Genomic DNA, 16,257 nt, shown 5'->3' with positions numbered 1-16,257 from the left:
ACTCCATTGTTTCTTTTCTCTCTTTTGTTCTTGTTTTGCTCTCCTTTGTTTCTTATTATTTTATGTAATTTTTTGGAAGAAAAAGTTTCACTTTTTCTTTCAGCTTTCTATAAATAGAGAGGAAGGGCCCAAGTGCCAGAATATCTGAGTCTGAATCAGAGGTTTGCTGTCCACAAGCTATGTGCACTTAAACAAGATCTTAATTTCTCTGTGCCTTGATAATCCCTAGTCCATAGGTCTGACCACACAGTGTGTGTATGTACACTGCTTTTATGTATATATGTGTTTATGTTGTGTGAATAAATATTTACAAAAATATTAATTTGTTTTTAATATCATTTACTGGATTAAGAAAAAATTATTGTTGTTTTTTATTGGCTGTAACCACCATTTCCCTACGAGCTTTCTAGCCAGAAAAGCAGTAGGTATCTATAAAGCTCTTATTACCTGGTATTGCCATTCTATACTAGTATGTTTGGACTAAGAGAGAACACATCACAGGTTAAAAAGATAGCTGGCTTCTCCAACTATTCCTAAAAACAGACTTAACATTAGCCTTATAACTCCATCTAAATAGTGCTGATTATCCACAGTGTTATTTAGAGAGATAGCAAACATAATTTTTCTTTGGAGGCATATGTAAAACCATAACATGGACAACAGAGAAAGATTTCTAGGACAGTAATGAGCCAACACAAAATTATTCAATAAGGAAAACAGTATTACAGAATGTGTTTAGTTTGCTCACCATTAACTCAAAAAAGAACCAGGCTTGTTGCAAAGCTGACTCCCGAACGCTGCCACTGCAAACAACCCACTGCAAAGCCAGCTCCTCATGAAAAAGCTATCCAGAAGTAAACCCAAAGTTATTATCAACGCCAGGTCTGCTGATAACACAAATCAAATAATAATGCAAATACAAATGGAGATATAATGAGAATAAGCAAAATAAGGCATGTGAACCATTCAACGATGCAGTGAGGACACCCATTAACGAAACGGCTATATATACATGTAAGACTGTGGCATGTTGAATAGCTGAAAAAATTACATGTTATCTTGCAGTAAAATGTAATTTTAAAAGGACAGGTGGGAAAGAGCCTCCTAAATTGTACCTGCAAACAGAAACTAGACCAAAAGCTCACAGCTACAATAAAATCTGGCTTTTGTCTTACATATATATTTCAACATATGCAAATACATTCATGAACTTTGCTGGTACAATTTAGGAAATACCTTTAAAAATTTAAACTTTGATATCAGCCATCAATTTTCAAGGTCTCAGGTATTTAAAGTCATTCTATTAAAACAGCAGAAATTTCCTGCCTTATAATGGATATGCATACAAAGCATTTGCAAAATAGTGTATATTATGAAAAAGGACTAACAAAACTGTGCATAAGGGAAGCAAATCAACATATCTTACTAAGAGTGATAATTTTTCTAACTCATCTTCCTTTCCCTGGAGATTTAAAACACAAAACAGAAGCAAGTTACAGAAACAGAATTAAGAGTTGATACAATTTTTTGGTACTAAAATTTGATGATCAAATTTAAGTCACTAAACTAAAAATATTCATCCACAAAGATATAAACATTATAGTAATGTAAAAGGGCCTGCAATGGAGAGGCATGCCCAAAAAGGCATCAGACAAGCAATGCTTGCTCAAAAACAATCCAATTATTTTAACATCTTGTCCTGGTTATGTAAAGAAACTTTACATATACTTAATTGTTGGAATTATTTTCCCCCTATATGAATTGTCTTCATATGAATCTACCTTTTTAGTTGGTAAGCGTCCCGTTAATGTTTGTAAGAAACTTGACGTCTCTGTGTGCGAAGACATACGATTACAACTTCGATCCATAGCCTATGGAGTGAAGATGAATGAATGACGAGATAACATTAAAGTCTGCTGTGAATGACTTTGCACCTCAAGGATTACGTACAATTTTTTAAATAGAGCTTTACTGTGGTTTCAACAACCATCTATTTTACTGCTCATCCCATTTTCACCATTTAAGTTGCTTTAATGACAATGTATTAGAAGTATCAAAATGGCTTCTATATATTTTATCCTTAAAAGGTAAATATTTTAATGATTATATAAATTGAGAGTGCTGCAAAGAATGAAACTTTTATCTCTGTGATATACACACATGCATGTATCTAGTAAGAAAATGCAAAAAGTAAAAACATACTTCTCACTGATCTCAGACCAAAAAGAGAAATCAAGAATTTTATATTTAATTAAAAAAATTAAAAGTTTAGAATGGTTTCTTTTATGTTTCACTATCATCAAAAATTATGACTCAGATCTGCCATATACTATATTAAATATAAATCATTTATAATAGTAAATTTGCCATTAAATTTTTCCCTCAAGAATGAGAGGGAACATCTTCCTCGAAAGCCAGCACACAGGTGAGAAGTATATTTTGAGGAAACATGCAGTATTAGCTATCAAGCTACTAGACTTAAGTAAGCAAAACCTAGTACAAAGAGGTTACAACAAATTTCATACTTTGCAACACAGTACAGATTAAAACAGATTTTTGTTTCTGGTAATTAATCTTACAGTATGGGGATCATATACTGTTCATATTTAATTTCATCTTACAGTATGGGGGTCATATACTGTTCGTATTTAATTTCAGCTAATTAACAACATTTCTAGTCAGTGATTATGAAGAAAATGACAAGATAATAAGTGCTAAAGGAGAATGATACAATAGCTACACTTTAAACTGAAAGCAAATGAAAAACTGTCAGGTTTTTTCCACACAAAATTTTTTTAAAATTCTTCCTGAAGATGTGGTACCCCGAGGGTAGAAACTGTTATCAAAGCCATCAATTACGCAAGCAGCAGGCACTGAAACATCAATGGGGTGTACAAAGAGGGAAGGAGAAGGAGACAGGAAATAGGAAAGGAGAGTATTACTGGTACAACTGGTGGTATTCATGCATAGCAGTTGGAAAATGTGCTAAGTAAACAAAAAACACACTTTTTAATGATTAAAAAGCAAGCCACCAAAATCATAGTATATACTAAGAAGTAACGTTCTAAAGGGAAACATCAGCAGCCAAAAAAGAAACCTCTAACATAAACACCACCTGTGTTGATTCTGCACTTGGACTGGGGTTGGATCCCCATGGGGCAGCTTTTGGACCACCAGTGTTAACCCAGGAATTGGAGCGATCTAAACCCTAAGCATATAATAGAAAGCAGTTGGAAAGGAAAGAAATATTACATGTGGCATGCTATATTCTTAAAGAAATCCAGACTTTCCAATGCAAACATGTTTTTAATTAGTACTGTTAAAGCAACCAAAATTTTTAGGCATCTATAGAATATTAGTTCATCAAAACCATCTTATTACATAGTAATTTTTTTAAAATCATGAAGAAAATTAAGCATGGTAATTATTGGTAATTTCTCTTTACATAAAAGGATCAACTTCAACTATCAACAAAGTTCCCACAGCAACCATCCTCCCCAAACTCTCTTTAAAGATGGTATAAGCTAGCAACAATTAATTTCCTCTAAATCTAACTGATCTAAATCTAACATTCCCTTCTTGTCTAAAAAACTTTAAATTTTACTCCATCTGTCATCAACTGAAAACAACTGTGTAGCAATACTTCATAACTGTATTTGAACTTGCCTCCTCTTTTACTCTTTTAGGGACCAATAAGAAAAATTAGGCAAAAATTAAGAAAGAAAAAAAGATGCCCAATATATGCTCCTTCCTAAAAATGATGGTAGATTTGGAGTTGTGTGTTCAGTCTTATTGTGCTTGTTGAAAGTAAACATAATCAGCTAGTATTTTATACAAAACTGTAAGGGCTGTCTGTAAGATTTGTATCTTCATCATCACTATCATCAATTTGAAATTAATTTTAATATGTATGACCACAAGTGAATTATGTCTATCGTCTCTGAAAGAGGTTATTATGATCCTAGGTAAAGGGAACTGGATGGCATCACTGACTCAGTGGACATGAGTTTGAGCAAACTCTGGGAGATGGTGAAGGACAGGGAAGCCTGGAGCGCTACAGTCCATGGGGTCGCAAAGAGCCGGACATGCCTGAGCGACCGAACAACAAATAGGGAACTGGGACTTTACTTCAGTTTCTTAAATCTGATCAATCAATTTGAATTATAAAATTCAGATTCTGGGCGCCCCCCCTTCCCCCCAGAAATCCTGATTCCATAATCTGGGCTGGGCCCTGGAAATCCGCTAACAGAACTGAACAAAAGTTATAGGGGATTTTTAGAGGACTGCTGGAGGCAGCACAAGCCAAGCCGAGCCAGGCGGTCAGGGCTGAGGGTGAGCCCAGACGGACGGCACAGGGACACGTGAGAGAAAACCGAGTAAGCAGCGGTGAGGGGCCCTGTGCAGACACTGGTATCACCTGGGAAGGCTAACGACAACCACCACAACAAATGTGCAGGGCCCTACCTCTGAGCAGTTAAATAAGAATCTTAATGCACAGTGAGGCCTATGCATTAATATTACAGGAAGGAGGAGAGTGAACGAAGAGGGAGGGGACGAAGGAAGGGGACGGGGAGGAGGGAAAACAAACTACTAGCTCTCAAAGGCTTACGCTTATAAGGGGAATATTTCCCCTGCTTTTTCTCTCTATTTTTTTCCAAAAATACAGAGACGTTGACATGATGATACAGTAACTACCTATTTCCCCTCATTTTTGACACTGAATGTGTAAGATGAGAGTTAAAGCTGAAATGTAGGTTCTGCTGCTGCTAAGTCGCTTCACTCGTGTCGACTCTGTGCGACCCCACAGACGGCAGCCCACTATGCTCCTTTGTCCCTGGGATTCTCCAGGCAAGCTTACTAATCGCAAAATCTAAGGTAAATTACCTAATCTCTTTTTCAGTTTCTTAGCTACAAAACAGGAATAATAATGTGTCTCCTTCAGATTGTAAAGATCAGATTAAATAATGGAAGTAAATCACTGAATGTAATGCCTCAAATATAGTAAATTCTTAAAAAATAGTTTTAATAAAAACTTGCCCTAATGTTTTTAATGCTTCCTAGCAAAGTAAATTGGGCAATATTCAAACACTATAGAATTATTTAATCAGTAGGTTTGTTTAAAATAAAACACCCCATTTATAAGGTTTTAATACAGACTTCTCAGAACCTCATTATATTATTTCAAATAAAAGCAAATCGGCACACAGTATGCTTTTCAGGTAAGTTAAAACAAAAACTTTCAGTCTCTCAAATTATGTCACTACCTATGCCACAAAAATAACAAAAGATTATTTTAAATATTATTTAATAACAAAAACATTGTTTTTAATATTATTTTAATAACAGAAAAACAACTGTGCTCTCCCTACCACAAATTTCTACAAAAAGAAAAACAGTAACTTTGCTGTACACAAGTTTACTTTTTAAGCTCTTGCTTAACAATTTCCTTTAAGACATGTGCTAGTAAGTAATGTGAGAATAAACAATAACCCTGTCTGTACCGTTAATTATATATTATGTTCACAGTATTGAGACTCTGAACAGTTATAATCACATCAAGTCAAAGCTAACTGTTTAAAGAAAACTGGTAGCCAATTTATTTGTAAAGCAAAATATTTCCATAATTTAAATGTCATAAAGCTAAGAATTATATAGAACAGCCCTCAGTTAAGCAAATTCATCACTGGTATTTACAAATACAGTAACTATATTTATGGATCTCCAGTAGCAGAAGAGATTAACCAAATGTGTGTGCATGTGCATGAAAGTGTTTTTGCTCTGTTTTTGCCAAATCTCTGTAATCTTATTGTTTTGTCCCTTAGATGCAGACAGGCTCCTTCCCTGAACAAGTCAATTTCACTTGCCATCAATACTCATGTTTTAATACAAAGATTTGGTTTCACACCCACAAACCCTCAGCATAGTTGGTTTAGTAAGCTATGCACACAGTGAGCTCTCAATGTTTGAAAAATAAATGAAAAAATAGGAGACAATACATTAGAAAGAAACTAATCATCAATGGAAAACTGCTCTGGAATTTGACTAAAAGCAATGAAGTTCAAACCCGATGTAACCATGTATTAGTACTTACATAACTAACTGTGAAAAGAACACTGCCAGGATAAAGATCAGTCATGGCAGAATAATTATGAAAAGTCTCACAAGTATGGTTTTATAGCCACTAGAGTAACAAAAGCCTGTTTATAGTATTTTTTAATTTTAGTAGTTTCACATTTTGTATTAGGAAATGAAGTCTAACTGAAATGTTCATAAAACTAAATTTCTTAAAATCTTTAAGTATTTAATTAATCTTGCTAGCCAGGAGGCAAACAAAAGCATAATTCTTTTTTTTTTTTTAAGTTGCTTACTCTTGGTAGAGATACTCAATGCTTACTAACATTCTTTCATTGGATAAATATCTTTTGAGCACCTTCCATAGGCTGGACATTATAGCTACTTTAGATACATCAGTGAAGAAGTATCTCTGCCTTCATGGAGTTATATTCTAATCAAGGGAGACAAACACTGAAAATAAACATAATAGGTAACTAATTTATATTTGTTATATTAAAGGTAGTCAATGTTATCAGTCAAAGAAACAGAGTAAGGGGATGAGAAATCCCTGGCACAAGGCTGAGGAGAAAGACACATTTGGACACTTAAGTAAGCTGGTCAGAGAAGACCCCGTGGAGAAGGCAGTCCTTTGTGTAAAGACTTAGGGAAGTAGAGGAGTTAGTCACAGGATCTGGCTCAGAGAAATGATGTAATCCAACAACTTTTGTTTGTGATTCAAGCTTTTAAAGTAGCATCCTGGCTGCTACTGTGTGAAGTGAGTACAGGCTGAAAGCACAGAAACCATCTTTAGGGCTATTACATTAATTCAGGAAGAGATGACGGTAATTCAGACCAAATGGTAGCATTAGAGGTGACAGGAAGTGGCTCTACTTTTAACATATGCAAATCTGAACAAAGGGGTTTTTAAAATGCAGCTGAGTTTAGAATTCCAGAGAGAGATTTGTACTTGAAAAGTTATTTTTGTTAACTATCACAATGAAGTGATACTTAAAACAACTGGACTTCATAAGATCACCAAGTTGGGGAGCGAAGAGAGAAAAGAAAACAAGACAAGAGGACGAGAAATAAGGACAGAAACCTGGGGCACTTCCAAATTAAGAGATCAGAAAAAAAAAATCTATGAAGGAGACTAAGCAGGTCTAATAAGAAAAGATGAAAATCAAGAGAGGGGAGTGCCCTACAAACCAATTAAATAGAATAAATCAACGAAAGCTGCCGTAAGAGAGTGGCTCAGTGGCTTCCCCAGTAGCTCAGCTGGTAAAGAATCTGCCTGCAATGCAGGAGACCCCAGTTTGATTCCTGGGCTGGGAAGATCCCCTGGAGAAGGGATAGACTCCCACTCCAGCACTCATGGGCTTCCCTGGTGGCTCAGACGGTAAAGAAACCACCTGCAATGCAGAAGACCTGGGCTGGGAAGATGCCCTGGAGGAGGGCATGGCAACCCACTCCAGTATTTTTGCCTGGTGAATCCCCATGGACAGAACAGCCTGGCGGGCTGCAGTCCATGGGGTCACAAAGAGTCAGACACAACTGAGGGACTCAGCACACAGCACAGCCAATGCAGGAGATGGGGGTTCGATCCCCTGTAGGAGAAAAGGGCAATCCACTCCAGTATTCTTGCCTGGAAAATCGCACGGACAGAAGAGCCTAGGAGGCTACAGCCATGGGATCACAGAGTCGGACACATGTGAGCAACGGAGCACACATACACATACACATAGGTAAAGTAAGTCAAGTGTTGAGGCTTAGCCATCAGATTTAAGAACATGGAGTGCCTGGAGAGCCCTGAGAGCATTCAAAGGGCAGTATGCACGGAAGACCAAAGAAATATTTGAAATAGGGTAATGGGAGTTAAGGGCTTCCCTGGAGACTCAGTGGTAAGGAACCCACCTGCCAATGCACTTGACACAGGTTCTATCTCTGGGTGGGGAGGATCCCCTGAGGGAAGGAAATGGCAACCCACTCCAGTATTCTTGTCTGGGGAGTCTCATGGAGAGAGGAGCCTGGTGGACTGATGTACATGGGGTTGCAGAAGAGTTGGATATGACTCAACAACTAAACAACAACAAACAAATGGGAATTAAAGAACAAGAGTAAAAGAACTGGAGATAGCTAGTATAGAAAACTCTTTTAAGGAATTCTACTATAAAAGGTAGAAGAGAAATGGTGAAGAAGTTACTAGAAGAAATACTAGAGAAAAAAATTTTTTAATGGGAGAAATAATAGCATGCCTGTATGTGGATGGGATGATTTAGTAGATGGGGAGAAACTGAAGATGTAGGAGAGAGATAAACACTGTTGGAATGAGGATCCTGAGTAGGTGAAAGGGAATGGAAGGTTGTATACAAACAGAGGGAATGGACTTAAAGAAATGGGCAGGTCATCTGTAACAGAGATATTAGTAGTAGGTAGTAGTAGATGGTAGTGGTTAAGGAGATGTGATAGTCAAAGGTTAAAAAAGTTTTCCTCTAATGACCTCAATTTTGTTAATGAAGTAGGAGATAAAGCGAGAAGGACTGGTGGGGAGCTGTTAGAGGATCTGAGGTACAAAAGAAGGCATGTAACCTTTTTCTGGGACAATGGGAAAGTAAATGGAATAAAGAAATATACCACAATTGCTTGACAGCATTAAGGGTTCTCTTGAGGTTCATGGCCTTTAATTTCAAATGAGACCAGTCATCATGGCATTTCTCAAATCATGTTTAGCAGCATAGGCAGTCAACGAAATTCAACTGCAGTTTGAGGTTTGTATAAGCAAGTAAAATGAAATGAGAGGAAGATAAGGGAACTGAGGTCTGTTTATAAAGGTAATAATTATAATGACTGCTCATGGAATTTAAGCTGCTAAATTGGATGAAAGAACATTAACAGGGTGAGGTACAGTAAAAATATCTTACCATAAGTGACTGGATGTTGCAGAGTAATTGTTGGAGTTGGGGTACTAGACAGAAAAATATGAGCTAATGATTAGAGAACAAGATGCATGAAATTGAGATTATGAGGATTAAAGTTATTCATCATGACAAGACCGAGGGTACAACCAAGGCTAAGGTAGCACAAGAGACAAGAGTCATTAAAGAAGAATTTCTTGAATTTCCAAGTCAACAGAATCAGAGTAAATGAAGAGTAGTATAAATAAACTTCAGATTCCTTATAATTTTCCAATGAGATAAAAGTTATACACCATTATTATTAGGGATTATGACTAAAGGGTAGGCCAAAATGAAGGTAGCTATAAAAAATTTTGTAATAAAATAAAAGAACACAGAAAAAAACATTTAAATAAAATTTGACTAGGACAACACTATACTGTCATAAGACAAAGTCTCGTCTTATAATGGCTTTCTCAGAAGTTTCCATATATCATAATATCAGAAGCAAGTTTATAACCTTATTATGTCCCATTTTATGAACCACTTGAAAAAAGGCAAATAATCATTCCAATATATATACATCTTTGTTCTAAATCGTGATGTTATAATGTATCAAACACATCATATTAAAGGAAAACACTAGAATTATGCTAAATCTTATAGAAATTAAAAGGTGTTTTGAAAGTAGAACCTTGAGGAAAATGGCGTCTATAGCGCTTTAACAGGAAAACCTCTTATAATTCACAAACGAAATTCATTCTACTGAAGAACTGTACTTACAGTAAATTATGCTATGTGTTACTTCTATTACAGTGAGAAAAGATCAAGAATGAAGACAAGGATGAAAAACCTTTTCCTAGACATGGAAAGATATGTGTGGGGAGAAAAGCTTTCTCTTTAGCAACTAGGAATTGTTACTCTGCAGGACTGATGTAAATACATCTGTACAACACAAAAAGTAAAAGTTTGTTTAATTAGAGTAACATCTATTTGGATCTTTAAGTTATTGAAATTCACATTTATTTTTTAAATTAAAAAGCTACAAAATATTCTTTTCACTTTCTCACAGACAAGAAATTACTTTAAAAATATATTTTTGGTCTGTGAGGAAGTACTTTAAAATTACTTAAAAGGCACTTTAAAATGAGCAATGATAAAGTTTATTAGAAATTTCTGAATGCAAATTTCTGTAACTATGAAGAGATTTTAGTAATTCTGATGTGTTTGGTCAATATCCAAGTATTTCACATAACAAACAAGCTCAGATCATTTTTTTTTTTAAAGTCTATTATAGCTCAGACTAAGAGTTAAACACAGACCGCAGAACATTTACTAATTCTTTCTCATATCATAAACAAGAGACTAAATGCCAAAGAAAAGTTGGCTATGATTCTATTAACAATGGTGCTTTCCTCCTTTCCAATAGCAAAAAATATACTTAAGATGGTTTGGTCAAAACACAACATAATATGATTACTTGGCCTCAATCTTACTGCTCTTTTTTCCACTTTAAGTTTTAAACTGAGTTATTTTTTTACATTAATTATAGTAAGGCAATGACTACTTGTTCCTTAAGTATATGTGAGGGGGAGGTAATAAGGATAGATGCTTAAATAAAATATGGCTGGATCTTATACTGGCCAATCTCTCCCTTGTTGTCTGGAATAATCATTAACCATGATTAACTAAATCACATTTTCCTAATCCTGGAGCATCTTACTTAGTTTTCCATGTGAAATATAGCTCTATTACCAATTAATTGTTAATCATTATTTTTGATATTTTTAGAGAAGGGAGACTCATATTTCAAGTCAATAATATGGTCCCACTGGACAGTAGTCACAGGTCTCTTAACCCTGTAGAACACCAATATAACCATTTCTCACATGATGATCAGACAGACAACGAGTTGTATGTGACTAGTCATTAGGGACAAATTTTGAATTTGGCAAATTTTCTTAAGCATAGTGCACAAACTAGTTTGTAATAGCAAGCATATTAATAGAAACATCACTTATGTGTTCACTGATAGAATAGAAACATAAAGTTTATTACTAATTCATATATATTTAAAAATTCTTATTACTAACTCAGATACATTTTAAGAATAAAGTACAACTGAATATTTCTCATTTGTTCATGAACTGAAAACCAAATTTATAGATGTATATCTTCAGTTTACCTTACTGCCGATGATTGACCGTACTTCATCATCTGGGGATGTGGGAGTTCCAGATATATCTGGATTACTATTACTAAGGCTCCGAGAACGATTTAAATTAAGGCTTGCAGGTCTCACAGCAGATCTAGCCATTGTGGCATAATGCACTGATCCTCCCAAACCCCCAGGACCTGGAGTTGTATATAAAATAGCACATAATTAAACAAACAGTTAATCAGGAAAGAACCTGAAAAAGTCTCTTCCACTTTAAAAAATTCCATAAAGATCATAAATTGCTTTTATTTCTAAATGAAAATAATAGAAACAAGAAAACCACTCCAGACCTCCTGAGAGCTATACAAAGATAATTTTTTTACAGCAGCTGACAAAACCCTGTGAATTATAAACACAACCATTGTCTCTTCAATGTTTATACATTCTATATTACATTTAGAATAAAAATCAACAGTAAAAAGAAACAAACACAAACGTCATTTCACTTATATATGAGGGCATCTAGGACCCAAAGTCCTCCAGCTAACATCTTATCCTTTTTTCCCACCCCCTCCTGCTCTGCCCCTTGACACACCATCCCTAAGAGGGAGACTCAGTTTACTGCCAGTATCTCTTAAATGAAACTATGGCTATATCTCTGTCTTTATCAGTGATAATTTTAACTATAACAAAACAGCATCTTTATAACATACATACATAAATATATATAAACATAATTCTCCAAAGAGCCCACGTTATACAAAAAAAGAAAAGAACCCCTTTTCTGTCTGAAACCAAGCCTGATACCATCATTCAACCAGGATCTATGAGTACCCAACAACTGTAACTCCATTTCTTATTCAATGAAATCTTTCTAAGTGTCATATTTGCAAATGACATATACTTGTCAACTAATTAATTTATAGTCTTCAGGTCAGCATGTGAAAAAGACATTTTGCAAAATCTGTGAAATTCCAATAGTGTACTAAATGAAACAGTAAATGGAGCAGCATTACATATAGTCCATAATCACTTATATACTCAGAGACAAATTTAGAAATTAAGACAGGAAACAATGAACAAGATTACGAGAGTCAATCAGTTCTCTTTTTGCAATTAATTAAATGCACTATAACTTAGATTATTATTAGACCTAGTTTTCCAAGTGAATGTCAGAATTTCTTGTCATCCTTATTTATGTTAACACTGACAATAGCTGAAAAAGGGCACTTACCATTTTCACTTAGTGATGAATGATGACTTTTACAGACAAATATGTAAACAGGTTGAAAAGTATGCACAACATAATCATTAACCAATTAACTAAACAACTAAAGGGTGATTCAAACACTCAGATATCCCCCTACCACCAACTATCACCAATGTCATAAAAAACACAAGTAAGTGACTACTTTGGGCTCTAGTATCCAGAAAGGCTATATTATTTTATTGACCATGAAGAGATCAGAACTTTTCTAGAGGATCATCCTTTATATCACTGTAGGTTTCACAAGGTTATCAGGAAACTACTGAGCCACCATATTTCTTCTTTAATGTCCAAAAACACTCTGAATGACAAATGTAACATTCTATTTACCTTAACAGGAAATGAGAAATGCTTCTAGAAACAGAAGTTATTTTCAAGGTTCATTTTCAAAAATTAATTCAACTAAGATCTCCCCAATTCAAATTAAAGGAAGCTGTACAAATAATGATGCTTTAAAATGTAACCTATTTATCCCTTTAACTCCGGTAGCGAGCATAGTCCATGGCACTCAGCAGGCATTCAACAAATGTTTGTTGTTGAATAAACGCATCACACTATGCACTTCAAGATGATTTCAATCCTGCTTATAAACAATAAACACATAATCTATGCAAGATAGTTTCATAGTAAAAAAGAATAAAATACCTGGTGATGGTGAATTAGGGTAAGTATTTGGCAACCGAAAAACATAATAGATATATGATGCTAGAAGGCTGTTTCTGCCATGCTGGTCATGATTTCCTTCCAAGTTTTTATGAAGCCGATTTATAATTGATGCCATAGCTTCAAATGATGCTTGACCTAGATTAACTTTTAAGAAGGAAGAAAATATTTTTTGCACTAACATTTTTAGACTGTAAGTTATAAAAACATCAAGGTTTTACCTCCACTGTATACATTAATGACTACACACAGTAAGTGTTCAAGATTATATTTGACATTAATTATGATATTAACTGGGTCAAAAATATTTCTCACGACAAAATGAGAAAAATGTAATTTTACTAATTTTACAGGAAAATTACCTGGTTTTGCTTACTCCAAAAAAAAAAAAAAATCATCAAACAGGTACCCACCATTTTGTAAAATAATACAAAGTATATGATAAGAAAAAAATCTATTCTGTTAGAACCTTTGAGAAGTAACTTCTCATTTTAAAGATGACACTGAGAAACTAAGTATCATACATTAAGCACATTACTTTTGATTAAAAAATAAAAATTAACAATAAAAGTGGATTATGAAAATATTAACACGAATAGAACTGATAAGCTACTTAACTGAAAACAGTATCTGTAAAAGGATTAGACAAAAGGGTAGAAAACCAGGATGAGGTAAGACCACTGCACATTAAATGCCAGGCTAAGTGATACCTACTCAGCCATGCAAGTCAGTATATAACAAGAAATTTGCAAAAACTGGAAAATTCTGATAGCACAGTGAATAAATGGATAACCTAAACAGCCATTTTGAGCAACAGAGCCTCACATTTTATGATTTATTTCATCAAGACAGGAATTTATGAACAGATAATGAGGCCAATTAAGTTTTCCTAAAAGTGGAATAATCAGATGGAGTGGTCATTTAGGAAGATTAATCTATAAATACTGTACTACAAGAGAGACTAGAGAAACAAGAGAGACAGAGAAACCTAAGCAGGCTTTAGAAATCCTACCTGTGTTCCTGGATGACTCCTTTTCCTTATTGTAGCTATTTTGGAGGAGGGTATGGCAACCTACTCCAGTATTCCTGCCTGGAGAATCCTCATGGACAGAGGAGCCTGGCGGGCTACAGTCCACGGGGTCGCAAAGAGTCAGACACGACTAAGCGACTAAGCACTGCACTTCGTAGCTATTACAAACCATCCTTCTCAAAACTAGGTCCACTTCACTTCCTTCTCAGCAAATCTTGTTTTTATGTCATACTAGAAATTTATAAAGCATGGAAGTCCTGAAGTTTTTACTATAAATGTATTAGAATCTAAAACAATTTTTAGTTCCTTTCCAAAGGAAGCAGTGCCTGTCTCCAAAGTAAGAATGATCTAGCCACCTTCATTTTTTACTTGTACATTTTTACAAGCATGCTTCACTAATTGAACCCTTGTGCACCTCTATACAGATTCTCAAAGCATATGAATCCTTGACCAAAATTATTCTTGCTAATTTCACCAGTGAACATTTCTTCAGAATAGTAAGAAAGAGTGGGACTTGGAGTCAGTTGCTTGGGTGTGAATCCTTGGGCAAGTTTTTAAGCATATGCTCACCATTTATGAAATCATGAAATTTATACCTATATCTAGAGTTGTAAGGATTTCATACACTAAAATAAATAAAGTATGCTGTGCTTAGTCACTCAGTCATGTCTGACTCTTTGCAACCCCACGGACTGTAGCCCGTCAGGCTCCTCTGTCCATGGGGATTCTCCAGGCCCGAATACTGGAGAGGGTAGCCTTTCCCTTCTCCAGGGGAATTTTCCCAACCCAGGGATAGAACCCAGGTCTCCCACATTGCAGGTGGTTCTTCTACCAGCTTAGCCACAAGGAAAGCCCTTGTACACTATACACATACTGTTTCATCTCCCAGGGCTAATTATTTACCTGTCAGACTCTTACTCATCTTTAAATGCTCAACCTAAAATTACCTCTACTTACAAGTCACCATAAAAACATCTCAAGGAGTTGAATACTCCTCTCCTTTGTGACACCTCTTAATTCAAAATTTCTATAACAAGTTACCTGAAATTTCTTACAAGCTCAACTACTTTGCAGGATTTGGGTGGACACTGTTAGCAAAAGTAAAGGAATAATCTTGGGGAAAAGGCAGGAAACAAGAGTATTTTTCCTTCCAGAACAAGTTACAAGAAAAGGAAGATAGAGATTTTGAGTTACTGAAGAAAATATCAACTATAGTATATAGAGGATTGCAAATGGGTGAAAATATACATTATAAATCCTGTACACAAACACAAACGATCTATCTGTTGCATGTTTTTTTAACTAGTCTATGAGATCCATAAAATCAGGAACCATGCCTTGGTCAGTGCCCATCAGTATATAGTACATATTAAGTGCCTAATAAATATTTGATGAGTGAATAAATATTTGTTTTCATAATCTGAATAGAGGTCTATATGGCACACTTTAAAGAAACAAAGAAAGTTATTATTTTCCAGCATTAGAAACAACTAAGTAACAACCCTCCCCAGCCCCCGCCCAAATCAAACACAGTCCTTACAGAGATAGCAAATAGGAATCATGGTTCTATTTCTGTAAAAGCTAGACAGGTCAAATGATAAATTTCATGATTCCCTAAACATAGGTAAATTACCTATTTGGCCAGCAATGACAGGAGGTCTAACAACTAAAAGTATCAGTTTATCAAGCAGGAGATGAAGAAATCGGACCACTGGTTCCAACTGAGATGAATTCAATGCTGAAATACTGCTCTTCAATTCGTTTTCTAAATTATTTTCCATGATTCGCATGTCTCCAATTCGGACTGGGAACATGTGTTCATCCAGAGCATTTACCAGAGCAAAAAACTTATCAAGATAAGGATCCTAAAACAAAGAAGGAACAGAGGCACTAAAAAATCTTAGCTTTGTAAATACTCCTAACTATGGACCCCTGGTATCTCATATTAATTGATAACACAAAAGAGTACATATTAGTATACACATTGTTTCCAATTACACAGTATTCTATTCTCATCTGTTATTATAATGTAGCTACTTCAAATACTACTGATTACTCAAAAAAAAAAAAATCTATTGATATCAGGATTTTTTTCCAGTGTGAGTCTGCCTTATTGTTTTAGAGCTCATTATTATGGTGGGTGTGTTAGTAACCTACCTGTGCCCATTATTAATTTATTACCTCTTAGCTCCAT

The 16,257-nt window shown here is 35.1% G+C and overlaps 1 protein-coding gene across 5 annotated transcripts in view; it reads right to left on the bottom strand.

Annotated features, from left to right (window-relative positions):
- DOCK7 (dedicator of cytokinesis 7) overlaps positions 1-16,257 on the bottom strand; it is a 185,333-nt gene that overhangs the window by 64,763 nt on the left and 104,313 nt on the right. For 3 of the 5 annotated variants that reach the window (XM_043877727.1, XM_043877728.1, XM_043877729.1), the window contains exons 20-25: positions 15,697-15,928; positions 13,016-13,180; positions 11,131-11,300; positions 3,116-3,208; positions 1,782-1,871; positions 749-844 (exon numbers count right to left, since the gene is read on the bottom strand). In XM_043877727.1, the coding sequence (XP_043733662.1) occupies positions 749-844; positions 1,782-1,871; positions 3,116-3,208; positions 11,131-11,300; positions 13,016-13,180; positions 15,697-15,928 (846 nt within the window). The remainder of the gene's footprint in view (positions 1-748; positions 845-1,781; positions 1,872-3,115; positions 3,209-11,130; positions 11,301-13,015; positions 13,181-15,696; positions 15,929-16,257) is intronic. The other 2 variants (XM_043877730.1, XM_043877731.1) reach the window with 1 other exon arrangement.

This window comes from Cervus elaphus, chromosome 20, assembly GCF_910594005.1.
Source record: "Cervus elaphus chromosome 20, mCerEla1.1, whole genome shotgun sequence".
In the NCBI taxonomy this organism is placed as follows: Eukaryota; Metazoa; Chordata; class Mammalia; order Artiodactyla; family Cervidae; genus Cervus; species Cervus elaphus.
This window is presented reverse-complemented; position numbering and strand designations above follow the sequence as displayed.